The sequence below is a fragment of the Pelobates fuscus genome, chromosome 7 (genome assembly GCF_036172605.1).
Source record: "Pelobates fuscus isolate aPelFus1 chromosome 7, aPelFus1.pri, whole genome shotgun sequence".
NCBI classification, from domain to species: Eukaryota; Metazoa; Chordata; class Amphibia; order Anura; family Pelobatidae; genus Pelobates; species Pelobates fuscus.
Genome location: NC_086323.1, coordinates 3,290,660 through 3,312,272, shown reverse-complemented (window position 1 = coordinate 3,312,272; position 21,613 = coordinate 3,290,660). Strand labels below are relative to the sequence as shown.

Genomic DNA, 21,613 nt, shown 5'->3' with positions numbered 1-21,613 from the left:
CATTTTAACTCAAAGTTACAAAATGCATTAAAATACATAATAGAAAAAAATACTCAAAAAGCTGGAGTGATCCAGACTGGCTGAGTATGGTACTGGAGAAGATAATAACTGAGTAGATAGATATATAACCATACAATATGGGTACTGAGTAATCCAAATTAGGTAAATAAATAGATATTACATAAACCTAGTGTAATCCTGCCTTAATGGCTCACCTCCAAATAGATCCAGTGATACCTTTGTACCTACTCGCTCCAGATATTCCCACTGGGTACTGACTTTATTAGACAATTCGGTACGGTCAAGTCCAGTGGCTAGAGCGTGTGGAGTAGGTGTCTGTCAGGCAGCTGACATAGGTATCTGGAAAAGGTCACTGAAAAAGTCTGGGAAATAGTTGGTGCCGAGTGGTAACTGAATAACTCTACTATATATCACACCTATTGTAGTATGGTGGTAAGTAACTGGTTAAATCAGATGCCTATGTCGGCGTCAGGGGTGGCAAGCAGCTTCACCACTGTAGATCAACCATTAGCATCTAGGTATACATATAACACTAGAGATAACTGCTACATAACTGTGACACTACTCTAATAGTAGTCACAAGATCTACTGAGATGTATACTGCCTGCTTGTCGAGATAACCCCATAGTGCTTGAGGAAAAATCCTCACCAGACTATAATAAAAAAGTGACCAAACAAAAAGAGGTGAAAAAGATAGTTGACTATATGTGCAGAACCATACTTAGGATGTTGGTTGCCTGCACATATCGATAGATAGCCCTAGTGAGAAGAAATAGTGAGTAAAAATGAGCCCATAGAGCCCGACGCGCGTTTCGGTGCTTGCTTAGATGCACCTTCGTCAGGGGCTGACTGGAGACTGGTCCCTAGTCTCCTTTTATATGTAGTCAAAAAGCTGTGTCTCTAGGAATTGTCAAATCATAAGCCGGTATTCTGAGTATTCCGGCGCCAAAAGCCCCCACGTGATGGTATGCAAATGAGCCGGTTCGGCCAACCAATCATACGTGTTCTACTCTGTTTGATTCTAAACGTATTAACCGTTCAAGTGCCATAAAGTCCACTGGTATCTCAGCGTATAAAGGGAGCAATACCGCTTTAGCCATTGAACTGTGCTTCAATTTATTACAGATCACAACATATGGATAGAGAAATACCTGATTAGTCACTAAGTGTGCCGATCGGGCAGGGAGAAACCGGACTTTTAAGAGAATCTCTTTGTCTCAATATGTGCCCTGCAGCCAGAGCGGCACTTCACTGTATAGTCCTTGCGGCATATTAACCACCTCAGTGCCGGTGAATTCCACCGGCATCTGAGAACCATTACAGTGCCGTTAAAGTCCACTGGTATCTCTGCGTATAAAGGGAGCAATACCACTTTCGCCATTGAACTGTGCTTCAAATTGTTACAGATCACAACATATGGATAGAGAAATGCCTGATTAGTCACTAAGTGTGCCGGTCGAGCAGGGAGAAACCGGGCTTTTTAGAGAATCTCTTTGTCTCAATGTGTGCCCTGCAGCCAGAGCGGCACTTAACTGTATAGTCCTTGCGGCATATTAACCACCTCAGTGCCGGTGAATTCCACCGGCATCTGAGTGTGTGCGAGGCGCAGTGTATCTGTGCTGCCGTTTAACAAAGTTGCAAGTTACCAGAACGGCATGTTTAACATTGTATGCCATTTATGGTAACAGTGTGTTGAAGACGGTTAAAGTTGCAAATTGAATTGCTACCAGTTTTGGGGTTATGCTACTACATGATTATGTTTGAATACGTCTAATTTGGTATGTTCATTTATCATTCGGCAAAGAACAGCCAGATTAAACGTTCAAATATATGTTAGGGGATTTAACCAATTGCTGTTGAGAATCCCTCTACATTGGGATATAGCATATGGCCCAAATGGCATTACACTAAACAGTCCTTTAGGGTGAGGATATGAGTTCTGGTTATCTTAGCATATATTGCATCAGAGTCTAAACTCTCCTGAATTATCCCTTAGTGCCTCAGACTCCTATGTACAGCTAGGAGTCTTGCTAGGGACGTTTACTCAAAGTGGACACTGTCTATATAGTTGTCAATCTATTCAATGCTATATTGACAGAGATACACTGTGGATGCAGTTTTGCTTAAGACATGATAGCTGCACCCTGTATTCTTAGGTTTAACAGTACTGAATATTTTCGGGATCCATGGCCTTAACCAGCCTTCTCAGGGGTGATAACGATCTATTCCTCCAGTGGCTAGCCATAATAATCAGTGTGTATTGTTTTGAATCAAAGTCGAGCATAACTGTGCATACATTTGGACATCTCTGTTGAAATAGTGTATTCCTGACATCATCATGCTAATAATGGTATGGAATGCTACTAAGAGCATATATAGTGTTCAATGGTCACGGTGGAAGAGTTATTTGTCGAAGTGGAGAGTTATTAAAGTACTAATATATGGACAAATAGGTCCTAGAGACACAGCGATTATGATAGAGCATATAACTAATATACCTAATATACATATTTACATATTTACAATATATACAGATTACTCTTTAGTACTAATGTACATTAGTAGTAAAGCGTGCTCAAAATGGAAGTAAAAGATGGGTTCTGCACTACCTTAGAGAGGTGGTACATATATGAAGATGGGAATGAAAGACACTTTTAAAACATGTCCCCCGGAGAGGCTACTCCACTCCAGATACGTGTTCAAATAAAAGGAGTGTAGGAGAAACCTTCATTTAGTCCGTTTGGGGATAGAGTTTTCAGTGTGAAAATCCAATAACTCTCCCGTTGAAGAAGTTTTATATCTATGTCCCCCTTTCTAGGACCTAGTTTGATTCTTTCGATGCCATTGAAGCGTAAGCCCTGTGCTGAGCCATCGTGTCTTGCTTTTAGGTGTCGAGAGATGACCGTATCGAGTTGTCTAGTGGGATTTACAGAGTTTACATGCTCAAGAATTCGTTTTTTAAAAGGTCTGAAGGTCTTCCCTACATATTTCAGATTGCAACTGCAGGTTAGGAGGTATATTACTCCTGTTGTTTGGCAGTTGAAGAAGTTATTAGTCGTATAGGTTTGTGTGTTAGTTGAATCCGAAAAATCTTTGGATTTTCTGCGGATGTATTTGCATGCCTTGCACCTGCCACATTGGAAAGTACCAGTTGTTGGGGTCCTCAGCCACGTGTTTTCTGGTTTTTGTAGTGAGAGGTGGCTTGGTACCAATAAATCTTTCAGGTTACGACCTCTTCTGGCTGTAAGTGACACGTGTGAAGTTAGGACCTCCTTGAGATGTTGGTCTTGGTATATAAGAGGCCAATATCTTTCCAAGATCTGTTTCACAGGGTCCCATCCAGCGTCAAAAGTGCCAATACATCTGATCAAGTTTTGTGACGTATCTTTCCTGGGAGTGTCTTCTAAGAGAGTTGTTCTTTCAGTCATCAACGCTCTTTTATAGGCCGTTTTTAGGCATCTATTCGAATAGCCCTTTGCCTTAAACTGAGATCTTAGTAGCTTGGCTTTGGTTTTAAACTCGTCTAGTGTAGAGCAATTTCGTCTCACCCGGAGGTACTGGCCTACTGGTATCCCAAATTTTAGAGGCCCAGGGTGATGACTTTGCCAATTGAGAAAATTATTGGTGGCTGTAGGCTTCTTGAAGAGGGTGGTAGATATATGTCCTCTTTCTGAGGTTTTCAAGGTCAGGTCCAGAAAATTAATTTGGTTGCCCCCTACTTCATGGGTCAGTCTAAGGTTCAGATTGTTAATGTTAAGTGCTTTTACAAAATCCTCGAAAAGTTCTGTTGTGCCTGTCCACACAATCAGCACATCATCTATGTAGCGTTTCCAAAGTTTTATGCATTCATGATAATCAATGAACTGCTGGCTAAATACGATGTTCTTTTCCCACCACCCCAGGTGGAGGTTTGCATATGAGGGCGCACAAGTCGTCCCCATAGCGGTCCCCCTCACCTGATGGTAGTGGGTACCTTCAAATAGGAAATAATTGTGCGTTAAAATAAATTGTAGGAGTTGTAGCACAAACTGGTTATGTTCACCCAGTGATGAATCTCTTGTCTGGAGAAAGCTTTGTACATTATTTAGACCTGTTTCATGAGGGGTAGAGCTGTATAGCCCTTCTACATCCAGGCTGCACAGCTTTGCCTCAGTAGGTAATGTCAGGTTGTTCAGAGCTTTCAGAGTTTGTTTCGTATCCCTTAGGTATGAGGGGAGGGCTTTGACAAGGCCACTTAGAATGCGTTCAACATAGATGCTGCAGTTCTGTGTAAGGTTATTATTCCCTGATACGATGGGTCTCCCGGTTAGTATTTCCTGTTGCTTATGTATTTTTGGTAATGAGTAGAAGGTGGCTATGGTAGGTTTTTTGTTGAGCATAAACTTATATTCCTCTACGCTTATTAGTTTATTCTGAAGCGCCTGGTCAAGAATATTCTTTAGTTCCAACAGAAATCTATTAGTTGGGTCTGTCGCTAATGCTGTATATGTGTCCTTGTCGTCCAGCAGTCTGTGCACCATTCTTACATATTCAGTTCTATCCAGGATTACTAGATTGCCACCTTTATCGGATGGCTTAATGATTATTGTGTCATTTCTTTTTAGTTTGGCCAATGCTCTGGTTTCTTGGGTGCTCAGATTGTTGGACTGAGATCTTAGTTGGGAGTCGGTTTCAATTGCCTTTAATTCCTTACAAGATAGTTCTACGAATAGGTCAATATACTTATTGTAGCGGTACTTACCCTCTCCAGGGGTCGGCCGGGGTCCTCTCTTCTCGCCGCGCGCGGTCCTGCTCCTGCACGAGCCGCGCGCGGCTCAGCCAACGATAAGATCAGTCAGGCGGGCAGTGACCGCGAGAAGCGGTCACGTGTCCCGCCCGACACTAAGAGCGTGCCGCGCGTCTCGGGCGCGCTCTTAAAGGGACAGTGGGAGACTAAATTAGAATCAGTCTCCCATTGGCCCCTGTCAGGCCACATTCCCCATACACTCACGTTTTGGGGGCGTGGATATGACAGGGGCCAATCAAAGTGAACCTTAGGGTATTTATACTCACCTGTTTCCCTTGCTCCTTGCCCTATCGTGGTTTCTGTCCAGTTCCCTTTAGTGCTTGTATCGTTCAGTTGGTTTTTTGGTGCTTGACCTTGGCTTTGTTTCTGACTCCGCTCTCTCCTTATCCTTGCTTGCTTATCCGCTGTTTTGTCCTCTGTGTACCAGTCCTCGGCTTGTTCTACGTTACGCTGTCTCTCAGTTCCCTTGACCTCGGCTTGTTCTGACTCTGTCTTTCTCTCGTCCTAGTCCGGCCATTCTAAGGTCCGGTAAGACGAACTCTGTTTCTTGTCTCTTGACTGTTGAACTAGTCCTGCGTGTTGGGGTATATTACCGTGACATTACGATAGGGCCATGGACCCCGCAGGTTTAGGACAACAGATGGCCACTCATGAGGCTAGATTCGCAGAACAGGATCACCGTATGGATCAAATGGCTCAAGCCATCCAGACACTGTTATCCAGATCAGCTCCGGTACCTGTACCTGCGCCTCCTGTAAACCCTATACCAGACACTGCTAATATGCCTAATGCTTCAGCACATCTAACCCCGCCACCTAGGTATGGATGGGACGCTAAGACATGTAGGGGATTCCTTAATCAAGTGGAGTTCCACTTTGAAATGTACCCACGTTCATTTCCCACTGATAGATCTAAGGTGGGTTTTCTTATGCACCAACTTACGGATAAGGCACTAGAATGGGCAAATCCTATTTGGGAGGCTAATGGGCCTATGGTACACGACTTCACTAGCTTCCTCACAGCGTTTCGTAGAACATTTGACACGACTAAAAGGTCAAAAAACGCCGCCAGGGCATTAATGAGAATAAAGCAAGGATCTAAATCTGTAGCCGATTATGCTATTCAGTTCCGTACCCTTGCCTCACAGGTAGATTGGACTAATAATGGGCTTACTACCGCGTTTATGGAAGGTCTGTCTGAAACTATGTTGGATGAGGTAGCAGCTAAGGACCTCCCTGTACCCCTGGAGGACCTGATTGACTATCTTATCGATATAGATAACAGGATCCGTGACAGGTTATATACCAGGTCCAGAAATAGACATTTTGTTCCCTTTAACTCCCCTAGAGCTGAGACTCCCGAGGGATCTAAAGGTTCTGAGGAGGAACCTATGCAGTTAGGGGTTGCTAAACTTACTGACGCTGAAAAGCTTTATAGGAGAAAGGAGGGACTTTGTCTTTATTGTGGTAGGAGGGGTCATATGAGACAAGAATGTCCCGTGCGTCCGGGAAACTATCGCACCTAAGACCGTATAGAGGACTGGCCTTGGGTGTGACATCACAGTCCTCACATTTGCCTCTTAATAAATTACTTCTTCCTGTTTCCCTGCACCTTGATAGTAACTGCATAGCAGGGAATATACTAGCCCTGGTTGATTCCGGAGCGGCCGAAAACTTTATTGATTCCAGTTTTGTCAAGGAGAATAACATACCCACCAGAGAGAAGGAGACACCCTTGGCCGTTGAGGCCATAGATGGTAGACCATTATGCTCTCCAGTTATCACACATGAAACTGTTCCTCTACATATGTCTACAGGGGTGTTACACTCTGAGACCATTCGGTTTCAGATCATTACTTCTCCTTCCTCTCACCTCGTGTTAGGGTATCCTTGGTTACGTACTCATAATCCCACCATTGATTGGGAGTCAGGACAAATAGTTTCTTGGAGTGATTCTTGCCAAGAGTCTTGTATTGTTAAAGTCACCCCTTTGAATTCTACTAATATTCCTCCCGTGCCTACGGTCATACCCTCTCAGTACCTGTCTCTTAAATCTGTTTTTGATAAAAGGGAGGCTGAAAGATTGCCACCTCACAGGCCTTACGATTGTGCAATTAATTTATTACCTGGTACGATGCCTCCCAAAGGGAGAATATATCCTTTATCTCCTCAGGAGAATCTGGTTATGGAGGAATATATTAAGGAATCTCTAGAAAAGGGATTTATAAGAAGATCCTCTTCCCCGGCAGGGGCGGGTTTCTTCTTTGTATCTAAGAAAGATGGCGAATTAAGGCCTTGTATTGACTATAGGGGCCTAAATAAAATCACCGTCAAAAATGCGTACCCCATACCTTTGATCACAGAACTATTTGATAGGCTTAAACAGGCCACAGTTTTTACTAAATTGGACCTTAGGGGTGCTTACAATCTCATACGTATCAAAAAGGATCACGAGTGGAAGACCGCTTTCAATACCAGGAGTGGCCACTACGAGTACACTGTGATGCCCTTTGGTCTTTGTAACGCCCCAGCAGTTTTTCAGGAATTTATTAATGATGTCCTACGTCAATTTATACATACATTCGTTATAGTATACTTGGACGACATATTAATTTATTCTACTGATTTACAGACTCATCACATGCATGTTAAATTAGTGTTGAGAACTCTTCTGGTTAACGGTCTCTATTGCAAACTCGAAAAATGTTCATTTGATCAATCTGAAGTCCAATTCTTGGGTTATATAATCTCGGCCAAGGGTTTTCGTATGGATCCCAAGAAACTGTCTGCCATTATGGAATGGCCTCTACCCCAGGGTTTGAAAGCCATTCAGCGTTTTCTGGGGTTCTCTAATTATTATAGGCGTTTTATTAAAGGGTTTTCTGCCATTGTTGCGCCTATAACCAGAATGACCAAGAAGGATGGTAATACTCATGTCTGGAAACCAGAAGCACTCGAGGCCTTTGAATTCTTGAAGGCTACATTTGCCTCTGCTCCTGTTTTACAGCATCCTGTCCCTTCACTGCCCTTTATTCTTGAAGTTGATGCTTCTGAGATAGGGGTAGGTGCTATCTTGTCTCAAAGAGATTCACCTGAAAAGCCGTTACACCCTTGTGGCTTCTTTTCCAGACAGATGTCCAAAGCAGAGAGGAATTATGATGTAGGCAATCGTGAACTCCTTGCTATCATTTTGGCGCTCAAGGAATGGAGACATCTGCTAGAGGGTACTAGGGATCCCATCCTCATTTTAACGGATCACAAAAACCTCTCTTACCTTAGTGAAGCAAAAAGATTGTCTTCTAGGCAGGCCAGGTGGTCTCTGTTTTTATCTCGTTTTAATTACATAATCACATACAGACCGGGTGATCGTAATACTAAAGCTGACGCTCTTTCCAGACAATTCGAGACTACTGACAAACTCGAGGTCGATGTTACCCCTGTCATTCCGCCTGACAGAATAATAGCGACTACTGTTCTTTCCATTTCGTCTTCTCTCTTACAAGCTATTCAGGCTAAACAATACTTGGCTCCTGGGGAGAGCGCTGCTGATAAGCTATTCGTTGATATACCGGAGAGACGAGACATCTTGTCATTATATCATGACACTAGAACTGCTGGACACCCTGGTATTTCTAAGACATTCTCAGCAGTTTCTAGATATTTCTGGTGGGCTTCCTTGCGCAAGGACGTCACCGATTACGTTAATGCCTGTAGCACTTGTGCCAGTATGAAGTCCTCCCACAGAGTTCCTTGTGGGTTGTTACATCCGTTGCCCATACCCGAGAGACCGTGGTCCAATATATCCATGGATTTCATTGTTGAATTACCTCCCTCTAATGGTAAAACTGTCATCCTGATGATTGTGGATCGTTTTTCTAAGATGGCTCATTTTGTGTCTCTTGTCAAATTGCCATCATCCAGGGAACTTGCCTCTATCTTTGCCAGGGAGGTGTTTCGGTTGCATGGTATTCCCACTTCGATCGTGTCCGATAGGGGTAGCCAGTTTATCTCCAGATTCTGGAGAACGTTTTGTACAGAGATGGGTATCTCCCTCTCGTTTTCTTCAGCCTACCACCCCCAGTCTAATGGAGCTGCTGAACGTGCCAACCAATCTCTAGAGCAGTATCTTCGTTGTTTCGTGTCCCACCATCAGAACAATTGGGCTGACCTTCTTCCTTGGGCTGAGTTTGCTCGTAATAATGCTGCTCATGAATCCTCCGCTAACAGCCCTTTTTACGTTGTTTATGGCCGGCATCCCGTGGTTCTTCCAGCTGCATTCTCCTTACAGGGCATGCCAGCTCTGGACGAACATTTGGCTAGTCTACGTAATACTTGGGAGCAGGTTCAGTGTTCTTTGGTGGCCTCAGCTGCTCGCCAGAAGGTTCAGGCAGACAAGCATCGCAGGGCGGCTCCATCCTATGCTGTGGGAGACCGGGTTTGGCTTTCTACTCGCAATATTCGTCTTCGTGTGCCTTCTATGAAGTTGGCCCCTCGTTTTATTGGTCCTTTTCGTATCTTGCATGTGGTTAATCCTGTCTCGTATGCTTTGGATCTTCCAAAAAATTTACGCATTCCTAACGTGTTTCACACCTCCTTGTTAAAACCCCTCCTGTGCAACCGTTATACTCGGCATGTCCCTCCTCCTCCTCCGGTTTCTGTGGAGGGCCATGAGGAGTTTGAAGTGGCGGCTGTAATTGACTCTCGTTTGCTTCGGGGTCGCCTCCAATATCTGGTACATTGGAAGGGCTATGGGTCTGAGGAACGCAGTTGGATTTCCGCTGACGCTGTTAACGCTCCTCGCCTTGTGCGTTCTTTCCACGCTCGTTTTCCTGCCAGGCCTGCTCCTCCCCGCCCGGTGGGCGTGTCTTCAGGGGGGGGTACTGTAGCGGTACTTACCCTCTCCAGGGGCCGGCCGGGGTCCTCTCTTCTCGCCGCGCGCGGTCCTGCTCCTGCACGAGCCGCGCGCGGCTCAGCCAACGATAAGATCAGTCAGGCGGGCAGTGACCGCGAGAAGCGGTCACGTGTCCCGCCCGACACTAAGAGCGCGCCGCGCGTCTCGGGCGCGCTCTTAAAGGGACAGTGGGAGACTAAATTAGAATCAGTCTCCCATTGGCCCCTGTCAGGCCACATTCCCCATACACTCACGTTTTGGGGGCGTGGATATGACAGGAGCCAATCAAAGTGAATCTTAGGGTATTTATACTCACCTGTTTCCCTTGCTCCTTGCCCTATCGTGGTTTCTGTCCAGTTCCCTTTAGTGCTTGTATCGTTCAGTTGTTTTTTTGGTGCTTGACCTTGGCTTTGTTTCTGACTCCGCTCTCTCCTTATCCTTGCTTGCTTATCCGCTGTTTTGTCCTCTGTGTACCAGTCCTCGGCTTGTTCTACGTTACGCTGTCTCTCAGTTCCCTTGACCTCGGCTTGTTCTGACTCTGTCTTTCTCTCGTCCTAGTCCGGCCATTCTAAGGTCCGGTAAGACGAACTCTGTTTCTTGTCTCTTGACTGTTGAACTATTCCTGCGTGTTGGGGTATATTACCGTGACACTTATATTCCGGTATATGTGGGGTGAATTTACTTTTTGGTTTCAGGTTGGTGAATGGGGCTACCTGCGCACTGGATGGATCATTGCTGTTAAGTAGTTCCACCAGATTGTCTAGCAAATTCATATCTCTTTCTTCTAGGCCTAGTCGTATTGCTTGTTTGGTTTTTTGTACACAGTGATACTTATGTAAAGCTAGCTTTCTAGCAAACAAGTGGATGTCCTTAGTCCAGGTAAATTTATCAAACTTAGGTGTGGGGACAAATGATAGACCCTTTTTCAGGAGCTGAGTTTCTGTGGTGGTAAGCTGATATGAGGAAAGATGAATAATTTGACTCTCTTGTCAATATGCTTTCCTCCGTTGGAACCCTCGTGTTGATTTGCTCCTTGTGTTTCTCTGCTGTCTTGTATCTGGATTTGCTCTGGCTAAAAAATTAATTCCCTTCTTTAGAATACTCTTGGGGTTAGTTTCTGATTGAGTGAGGGAACTGTCAGAGCTGAGTTCAGGTTCAGAGCCACTAGTATCGTACTCAGAGGTGGAAAATTGATCAAATTCAACTCTCCTGTTCTGTTTAGATCTCAAATAGATATTCCCTGTTTGGAAATCTTTTGTGTCCCGTATAAATTTAGAATGTTTTCGGGTTTTAATTGAGGACTGAAACCTATCCAATTGGCTTTTAAGTTTAATTTCCAACTGTTCAAAGCTGTTTTCTGTTTTAAAGGTTTCAATTTTCCCTACCTCTTCATCTACTTCTTTGTTAATTTTATCAAGTCTTTGTTTTTCGGATCTGCACAGGATATCCATAAACTTACGGGAACATGTACTAGCTGCCTCCTCCCACTCTTTCAAGAATTCGGTCCCTTCAATATGTGGCCCTGGGATGTTCTGAACCCTGAGGCCCCTAGGTATTAACTCTTTACTTATATACTTTTCTAGTGAGGCAACTTCCCACCCTGCTTTGATTTGTTGTTTGAAAAGATATGTCAGGTGGTTGCATGCAGAGTTAATATTAGTATGTGTGACACTCTCGTTGAGGTGTCCTTCTGAGAATACTGAATCAATGTCTGTGTACCATGCTTCTCTAGTAGCTTTATCCGATAAAAATCCAGCCATATTAGAGCAACGCCTTTGAGGTGATAGGTATTGAAACCGTTATTTTAAACAACAATAAATAGGAAGGTTCCACTTGTGAGGATGGGTCCAAAAAATTGGAACCACTACACTGGTGGGACAACACCTTAGTGGACACTCCAGGGGTGTCCTGGGGCTTAACCCCTAATAGTACAAAATAGAAAAAAATACTCAAAAAGCTGGAGTGATCCAGACTGGCTGAGTATGGTACTGGAGAAGATAATAACTGAGTAGATAGATAGATATATAACCATACAATATGGGTACTGAGTAATCCAAATTAGGTAAATAAATAGATATTACATAAACCTAGTGTAATCCTGCCTTAATGGCTCACCTCCAAATAGATCCAGTGATACCTTTGTACCTACTCGCTCCAGATATTCCCACTGGGTACTGACTTTATTAGACAATTCGGTACGGTCAAGTCCAGTGGCTAGAGCGTGTGGAGTAGGTGTCTGTCAGGCAGCTGACATAGGTATCTGGAAAAGGTCACTGAAAAAGTCTGGGAAATAGTTGGTGCCGAGTGGTAACTGAATAACTCTACTATATATCACACCTATTGTAGTATGGTGGTAAATAACTGGTTAAATCAGATGCCTATGTCGGCGTCAGGGGTGGCAAGCAGCTTCACCACTGTAGATCAACCAATAAGTGGAACCTTCCAAGTGGAACCTTCCTATTTATTGTTGCATTAAAATACATAACTTTCTAACTGCCGAACATATTGCATTCGTATAACATATCCCCAGATAGCCTGGATCTGAGTGCATATTATTGGCGAATAGCGCTCAGATCCCATACGCATAGTTCAATCGCCATGGAGTCAAAGTTGGTTATAGTCCTTCGGTATGCGATCGACTCCATGGGACGGCTGTCTGGGTTAAGTCCATTCGTGTTGTTAAATCTCCCGAACGGCCGGTGTTCGTATACCCCTGTCGATTGAGAAGGGGAGGTCGATGGCTTCAGCGGTGTTCGGTTGCAAAAGTGTCCGTTTTGAGTTCCATGAAATAATCATCGAACACCGCTGGGCTTTCGCATAGTTAAAATGGCCGCCGCCTCGTGGTCGACATACGAATGACGACCACCCTGTCTTCGGTCTTAACTGAGAAGTGGCTGCGGTTAACCTCAACGTTCTAATTGGGATCAATAGGTTAACGAGCAGCACACTTCTCTCCTGGGTGGCCGTCCGTTCGGTAGTTGCGATCGGCAAACAAATGCATTCCCTTAATCCAGGCATACGAATGGGGAAATTCATGCAAACGGCAAAACAGACGAACACAGTATTTTTAGTCCATATGGATGGGTCTGTCACACTATCCCCTGTTGATACTGTAACTGGTATTAATAATTCCGGGTCTCTTGGTATTGTAGTATTAATCTGGCCTTGCTCTCCCCTGTTGATACTGTAACTGGTATTAATAATTCCGGGTCTCTTGGTACTGTAGTATTAATCTGGCCTTGCTCTCCCCTGTTGATACTGTAACTGGTATTAATAATTCCGGGTCTCTTGGTACTGTAGTATTAATCTGGCCTTGCTCTCCCCTGTTGATACTGTAACTGGTATTAATAATTCCGTGTCTCTTGGTACTGTAGTATTAATCTGGCCTTGCTCTCCCCTGTTGATACTGTAACTGGTATTATTAATTATCTTGGTAATTTAGTATTAATGTAGTATTTATCTTCCTCTCCCCCTTTGATACTGTAACTGGTGTTAATGATTGTTTTTTTGCTTCCTTCAGTACTTGGATTTAAAGAATGTCTCCGTTGGGAACCATGATTATGATACAGATGGAGGAGAACAATCGGGTCTGACAATCTGCCAGCATTTCTACAAACAAGGCATAATTTTTCCTGGAAATGAAACTTTTGATATTGACCCAGAGATTGAGACAGGTAACATGCTAATTCAATAAACCACAGACATTTATTTTAGTGCACAGTGTTTTTAATTTTACTACAGTTATAAAACGTATACATAGTCTTCATTTCAGTCAGTAAAAAAGGGCTTTCTTGGTGTGAACCAGTTCTAGCTACATTTCAATAATATATATCTTGGGGTGAACCAATTCTAGCTATATTGTAATAATGTATATCTTGGTATGAACCAGTTCTAGCTATATTTTAATAATGTATATCCTGTTTTTTTTTATATCTATAATATTAATATTTCAGGGACTCAGGTCTCACTCTGCCCCCTCTTGATTTTGTATCTAGTTTCAATAACTAATGATAACGTTGATTTGAAGTGTTTTGAATAATTGCATTAATTATTTGCTAATATATTTGTGTCCTAGAATGCTGCTATATTAAACCAGCGAGCCCGGTTGGCTATCTATCTGAGGACAACGGCTGGTATAATATGACTCTGCACTTTTACAGGTCAGCGGAGTCTCCAGGTTGTACATACTTCCTTGTTATTGTAACATCTGTGAACAGATGGATTATATCAAGTGATTATTTCTCTTTATAGGCTCGTTATGGTAGACATTATGTTCAAATTGAAAGCCATTAATCTTCAGACCATTCGTCACCATGAGCTTCCAGACTGCTATGATTTCACAGTAACAGTAAGTCTGCTTTTGGGAATAAGTTAATTCCTGAACGGGGGGATGGGAAACAAATGAAATTAGGTTTAATGAGTCCTTGGTCTCAGTTGGATGTGGACACGTCTTTTCCACGTCTTGTTCATATTGGGAGAGCCATAGACATGTGCAATTTGTTTTGTTCTGAATGTAAATTCTGAAGAATTTTGGCAATTCGGACATTCGGATACATCCAAATATCTGAATTTCCGAACAGAACCGAAGTGCCGAATCGAACCAAATTGCCAAAGTGCCGAATTTTGGAAGTTTCTGAAAAGTGGCAAAACGAGAGGGAGGGAAAATTACAAGAATGATGACAAGAATGTGTAAGTGGCCCTAAATGTGAGGGAAAATTACAAGAATGATGACCCTAAATGTGTAAGTGGTTGTGGTGGTTAGGCTAGGGGTAGGGTAACGGTATGGGGTAGTGGTAGAGTTAAGGGTTAGGGAATTGCCAAAGTCCCGAATTTCAGAAGTGCTGAACTGAACCAAATTGCTGAAGTCCCGAATTTCGGAAGTGCCAAACCAAATTTTTTGCCCATACACATCTCTAGAGAGCAATCTGCGTGTAATGATATAATTATATGCTCCAGTTAATATTTGTCAAGCTCCATCCAAATTCAGCAATGTGCTTTAACTAGACTCAGCAATGTGCCTTAATATCCAGATTCAGCGATACGCTATAATATCCAGATTCAGCGATACGCTATTGTGGCGAAACCGACCTCGCCACGTGTCCTTGGAGGGGGCTGCTTGCCCGCCTCTTGCCTTTGGACTATGGACCCGACTTTATGTGAATGTGTTAACCCAGATAGCTATGCCATGGAGCCCATTCGTGTAGTTAAAGACTTCGGCTCCATGGCAATTGAACTGTGTGAATAGGATCTGCGCGCTATTCGGTAGTTTTGTGCGCTCAGTTCCCAGCTATCTGAAATGTCTGTGTGTTATGTCACAGGTGACTTTATGTATTTTAAAGTGTTTTACTGTCTTTGTGTCCCCATGTGCTCAATGGAGGCTGTCTCTGTACTGGGAGGTAATTGGATTACTTCTCCATTGTCTCCAGGAGAGAGGGCTCTGTAAAACCGGTCTGAGACGGAAAGCAATGCTGGCAGGGGTTTTAAAAGATACTTTACTAACTTTTGAACCCCTGGTCTGATTCATGCGATTTTTTAATATGTTGTTCCCCTGAATGGATTGATTGTGGATATGTATTTTTATGTGAATGTGATGTATGGTTTTAGAGTTATGAAAGTTGGGTAGAAAGTATGTTTTAACTGTATGTGTAATTGAGTTTCCTCTCAGGATAAGGGGAGGGAATATGTGGGATGTAACTGATGTGTGAGTGGTTGATTTATACCTCCCTGTGGGCAGACCTGTATTTGTAACAACTGCAATAAAAACCAGGCTGGGTGTGCCAGCACCTCAGATTCAGCTTGACCCTCAAACCGATGTGTCATCTCGTTTTTGGGGGAATTGGATTGTATGCTGACTGCCAGGAGTGTAAGCGGATTGTATGCTTTTCCTGTTCGGCTGATTCCAGAGTTCGTGTGTTTCCAGTTCGGGAGTAGGTGAATTCGTACAGTTTGCAGTTCGGGAGATTGGTGCTTGCAGTAGCTGCTGGTCTATGGAAAAGGGGATTATCGCCTAAACGGTTTTTATCCTCTTGTAAGTGAAACGGTCCGTTACAATTGGTGGCAAGCGGCGGGATCATTCCCACAGCCCAGGAGGGCAGCTACAGGGCAACACCATTCCTTGGAGTTACAAATTGAGGGCAACGCTAGCACTCGTGCAGTGCCCCTGGCAGCAGAGGTATCCAGCGACTTGGAGCAGACAAGTATGGAAGGCTCTGACGCTGAAGATGATTGGCTGGCCGAGGTGAGGCAGTGAGTGGCCCAGTACGGGGGTGATGTATCCATGGAGATATTCCAGGTGATCTGGAACCAGGTCATGGCTGAGCGAAACTCAAGGATGGACGGAGAGTATGCTCAGCGGAAAGAGTGTTACAGCAGCAGAGTAGAGGCTGCATCCGAGGAGGTTAGCTGCATCCCTGAGGAAGCAGGAAGAACCCGAAGTAGGGGTCCTCATAGATTGGTCCTGTGAGGAACCACAACAGGCAGGTGGAGATGGGACCGAGGTCTCTTCACCGGGCCCAAAGGGATGGTGGGCAGCAGGCCCAGATCCCCAGCAGCAGAGTGAGTTACAGGGAGCCAAAGGTACCGTCCTTCCTCCCCAGCGGCAGTGTGTATCCCAGGGAGCTGAAGGTACCGTCCTTCCTCCCCAGCGGCAGATTTTATCCCAGGGAGCTGAAGGTGCCGGCCTTCCTCCCCAGCGGCAGTGTGAGTCCCAGGGAGCCAAAGGTACCGTCCTTCCTCCCCAGCGGCAGTGTGTATCCCAGGGAGCGGAAGGTGCCGTCCTTCCTCCCCAGCAGAAGTGTGTGTCCCAGGGAGCAGAAGGTGCCATCCTTCCTCCCCAGCGGCAGTGTGTACCCCAGGGAGCAGAAGGTGCCGTCCTTCCTCCCCAGCGGCAGTGTGAGTCCCAGGGAGCTGAAGGTGTCGTCCTTCCTCTTCAGCGGCAGTTTGTACCCCAGGGAGCAGAAGGTGCCGTCCTTCATCCCCAGCGGCAGTGTGTACCCCAGGGAGCTGAAGGTGTCGTCCTTCCTCTTCAGCGGCAGTTTGTACCCCAGGGAGCTGAAGGTGTCGTCCTTCCTCTTCAGCGGCAGTTTGTACCCCAGGGAGCAGAAGGTGCCGTCCTTCATCCCCAGTGGCAGTGTGTACCCCAGGGAGCAGAAGGTGCCGTCCTTCCTCCCCAGCGGCAGTGTGTATCCCAGGGAGCTGAAGGTGTCGTCCTTCCTCCCCAGCGGCAGTGTGTACCCCAGGGAGTAGAAGGTGCCGTCCTTCCTCCCCAGCGGCAGTGTGTACCCCAGGGAGCAGAAGGTGCCGTCCTTCCTCCCCAGCGGCAGTGTGAGTCCCAGGGAGCTGAAGGTGTCGTCCTTCCTCTTCAGCGGCAGTTTGTACCCCAGGGAGCAGAAGGTGCCGTCCTTCATCCCCAGCGGCAGTGTGTACCCCAGGGAGCTGAAGGTGTCGTCCTTCCTCTTCAGCGGCAGTTTGTACCCCAGGGAGCTGAAGGTGTCGTCCTTCCTCTTCAGCGGCAGTTTGTACCCCAGGGAGCAGAAGGTGCCGTCCTTCATCCCCAGTGGCAGTGTGTACCCCAGGGAGCAGAAGGTGCCGTCCTTCCTCCCCAGCGGCAGTGTGTATCCCAGGGAGCTGAAGGTGTCGTCCTTCCTCCCCAGCGGCAGTGTGTACCCCAGGGAGTAGAAGGTGCCGTCCTTCCTCCCCAGCGGCAGTGTGTACCCCAGGGAGCAGAAGGTGCCATCCTTCCTCCCCAGCGGCAGAGTGTCCTGCAGGGAGCAGAGACCGTCAGTCTCGCACCCCAGCAGCAGGACAAAATATTGAAAGGGGAGACAGCTGGTCCCCCTCTCCACCAGCAGAGAGAGTGTCAGGGAGATGAGCCTGCTACCCCCTCTCCCCAGCGGCAGGTTACAGTTCAGAGAGAGGAGCTTGTTACATCCTCTCTCCAGCGGCAGCCTAACCCACCAAGGGGAGATGTTACACCCCCCAACCAGTGGCGTACACACAACCCATGGGGCCCCGGTGCGAAAACTGATCCGGGCCCCCCCCTCGCGAGCGCTTACTCTGCGCAGGCTGGGGCCGCAACACAAGGCGGCGGGCACCTGGTCGCAGGGCTGCGACCCGTGCGACCGCGGTATGTATGCCAGTGCATGCATAAACACATACACTTAAAGGACCACTACAGACACCCAGATCACATCAGCTCAATGAAGTGGTCTGGGTGCCAGGTCTCTCTAGTTTTAACCCTGCAGCTGAAAACATAGCAGTTTCAGAGAAACTGCTATGTTTCACTGAGGGTTAATCCAGCCTCTAGTGGCTGTCTCATTGACAGCCGCTAGAGGATTTTCTGCGATTCTCACTGTGAAAATCACAGTGAGAAGACGCTGAACGTCCATAGGAAAGCATTGAGTAATGCTTTCCTATGGGCGGTTTGAATGCGCGCGTGGCTCTTGCCACACATGTGCATTCGGAGCTGAGAGGCGGATGGGGACGGAGAGATCCCCAGCGTTAAGGGAGTCCGGCGCTGGAGAAAGGCAAGTGCTTAAGACACACACACACACACACACTCTCATGAACAGACGCGCACATTTACTGACAGACACACACTCCGTGACAGACGCACACAAACATACTCAGTAACAGACACACACACTCTAACACTAACACACACACACACTCTAACACACACACTCACTAACACTAACACACTCACTAACACTAACACACACACTCACTAACACTAACACACACACTCACTAACACACACACTCACTAACACACACACTCACTAACACTCTCACTAACACTAACACACACTCTCACTAACACTAACACACACACTCACTAACACACACTCACTAACACACACTCACTAACACACACACACACTCACTCACTAACACTAACACACTCACTAACACTAACACACTCACTAACACACTCACTAACACACACACTCACTAACACACACACTCACTAACACACACACTCACTAACACACACTCACTAACACACACACTCACTAACACACACACTCACTAACACTAACACACTCACTAACACACACACACTCACTAACACTAACACAGTCATTAACACTAACACACACACTCACTAACACACACACTCACTAACACACACACTCACTAACACACACACTCACTAACACACTCACTAACACTAACACACACTAACACTAACACACTCACTAACACTAAAACACTCACTAACACACTCACTAACACACACACACTCACTAACACACACTCACTAACACACACACTCACTAACACTAACACACACACACTCACTAACACACTCACTAACACACACACACTAACACTAACACACTCACTAACACACACACTCACTAACACACTCACTAACACACACACTCACTAACACACACACTCAATAACACACTCACTCAATAACACACTCACTAACACACACACTCACTAGCACTAACACACTCACTAGCACTAACACACTCACTAGCACTAACACACTCAAACGTTTGTTTTTTTTAATCCCCCCAGCCTCCTTACCTGTGGGAGAGCTGGGGGGATTCCCTGGGGTCCAGTGGTGTTGCTGGCCCTGCTGTCACCCGGCTGGCTGGCGGGCGCGCGAGGGAGCACTGTCCCCTGGGTGCTCCCTCTTCAGCTCCATCGCGCGCCACGTACTTATGCCGGAGCCGGAAGATGACGTCATCTTCCGGCTCCGGTTTCAGTGCGGTGCGCGAGGGAGCTGAAGAGGGAGCACCCAGGGGACAGTTCTCCCTCGCGCGCCTGCCAGCCAGCCAGCCGGGTGACAGCAGGGCCAGCCTCGGGGGGCCCGGAGGTGGCCGGCTCCTGGGCCCCCCAGCAGAAGAGGCTGGCCCTGTGGGTACATACCTGGGTCGCAGGGCGGCCGGGCCCCCTGGTGGGCCGGGCCCGGTCGCAGCCGCGACCCCTGCGACCCTGGTATGTACGCCACTGCCCCCAACAGTGCAGATGGGACCGTAGTCTCTGCACTTGCAGCACAAGGGGTAGGGACGGTCGGTCCTGTCCCCCAGCCCCAGAGCTGTCTACCCAGAGGGGAGATGGTCGGTCTCCCCCTCCCACAACCAGGCTCCAATCAGGCTACTTCAGTGGTAGCGCTGGCACCAGGGCAGAGTACCGCTGGTCTCTGCCCACTCAGCAACCCACCAAGGCAGTCTACCAGCTCCCCGCACAGCCGTGGTGAGGAACCTGGACCTGGACAAGCTGCTACTTTATCCAGGTGGAGTAAACATTTATTGTGGGTGGGAGGTACTGCTGTTTGTGCTTCGTGGGTGGGTTGCTGGACTAACCAGGGCACTGACCGGCAGGAGGTCAGATACCCTGTTAGTCTGGGGGGTAAAGGGGAGAAGTGTGGCGAAACCGACCTCGCCATGTGTCCTTGGAGGGGGCTGCTTGCCCGCCTCTTGCCTTTTGACTATGGACCCGACTTTATGTGAATGTGTTAACCCAGATAGCTATGCCATGGAACCCATTCGTGTAGTTAAAGACTTCAGCTCCATGGCAATTGAACTGTGTGAATAGGATCTGCGCGCTATTCGGTAGTTTTGTGCGCTCAGATCCCAGCTATCTGAAATGTCTGTGTGTTATGTGTAAAAGGTGACTTTATGTATTTTAAAGTGTTTTACTGTCTTTGTGTCCCCATGTGCTCAATGGAGTCTGTCTCTGTCCTGGGAGGTAATTGGATTACTTCTCCATTGTCTCCAGGAGAGAGGGCTCTTTAACATAGAAACATAGAAACATAGAATGTGACGGCAGATAAGAACCATTCGGCCCATCTTGTCTGCCCAGTTTTCTAAATACTTTCATTAGTCCCTGGCATTATCTTATAGTTAGGATAGCCTTATGCCTATCCCACGCATGCTTAAACTCCTTTACTGTGTTAACCTCTACCACTTCAGCTGGAAGGCTATTCCATGCATCCACTACCCTCTCAGTAAAGTAATACTTCCTGATATTATTTTTAAACTTTTGTCCTTCTAATTTTAGACTATGTCCTCTGGTTGTGGTAGTTTTTCTTCTTTTAAATATAGTCTCCTCCTTTACTGTGTTGATTCCCTTTATGTATTTAAATGTTTCTATCATATCCCCCCTGTCTCGTCTTTCCACCAAGCTATACATGTTAAGATCCTTTAACCTTTCCTGGTAAGTTTTATCCTGCAATCCATGAACCAGTTTAGTAGCCCTTCTTTGAACTCTCTCTAAGGTATCAATATCCTTCTGAAGATATGGTCTCCAGTACTGTGTACAGTACTCCAAGTGAGGTCTCACCAGTGTTCTGTACAATGGCATGAGCACTTCCCTCTTTCTACTGCTAATACCTCTCCCTATACAACCAAGCATTCTGCTAGCATTTCCTGCTGCTCTATTACATTGTCTGCCTACCTTTAAGTCCTCAGAAATAATCACCCCTAAATCCCTTTCCTCAGATGTTGAGGTTAGGACTCTATCAAATATTCTGTACTCTGCCCTTGGGTTTTTACGTCCAAGATGCATTATCTTGCACTTATCCACATTAAATGTCAGTTGCCACAACTCTGACCATTTTTCTAGTTTACCTAAATCATTTGCCATTTGGCTTATCCCTCCTGGAACATCAACCCTGTTACATATCTTAGTATCATCCGCAAAAAGACACACCTTACCATCAAGACCTTCTGCAATATCACTAATAAAAATATTAAAGAGAATGGGTCCAAGTACAGATCCCTGAGGTACCCCACTGGTGACAAGCCCAAGCTTCGAATATACTCCATTGACTACAACCCTCTGTTGCCTGTCACTCAGCCACTGCCTTACCCATTCAACAATATTGTAATCCAAACTCAAAGATTGCAGTTTATTGATAAGCCTTCTATGTGCAACAGTGTCAAAAGCCTTACTGAAA

General features: G+C 46.0%; 1 protein-coding gene across 1 annotated transcript in view; it reads left to right on the top strand.

Annotated features, from left to right (window-relative positions):
* Positions 1-21,613, top strand: part of MCOLN3 (mucolipin TRP cation channel 3) — a 132,782-nt gene that overhangs the window by 53,796 nt on the left and 57,373 nt on the right. The window contains exons 5-7 of the mRNA XM_063427637.1: positions 13,218-13,371; positions 13,773-13,857; positions 13,949-14,045. Of these exons, the coding sequence (XP_063283707.1) occupies positions 13,218-13,371; positions 13,773-13,857; positions 13,949-14,045 (336 nt within the window). The remainder of the gene's footprint in view (positions 1-13,217; positions 13,372-13,772; positions 13,858-13,948; positions 14,046-21,613) is intronic.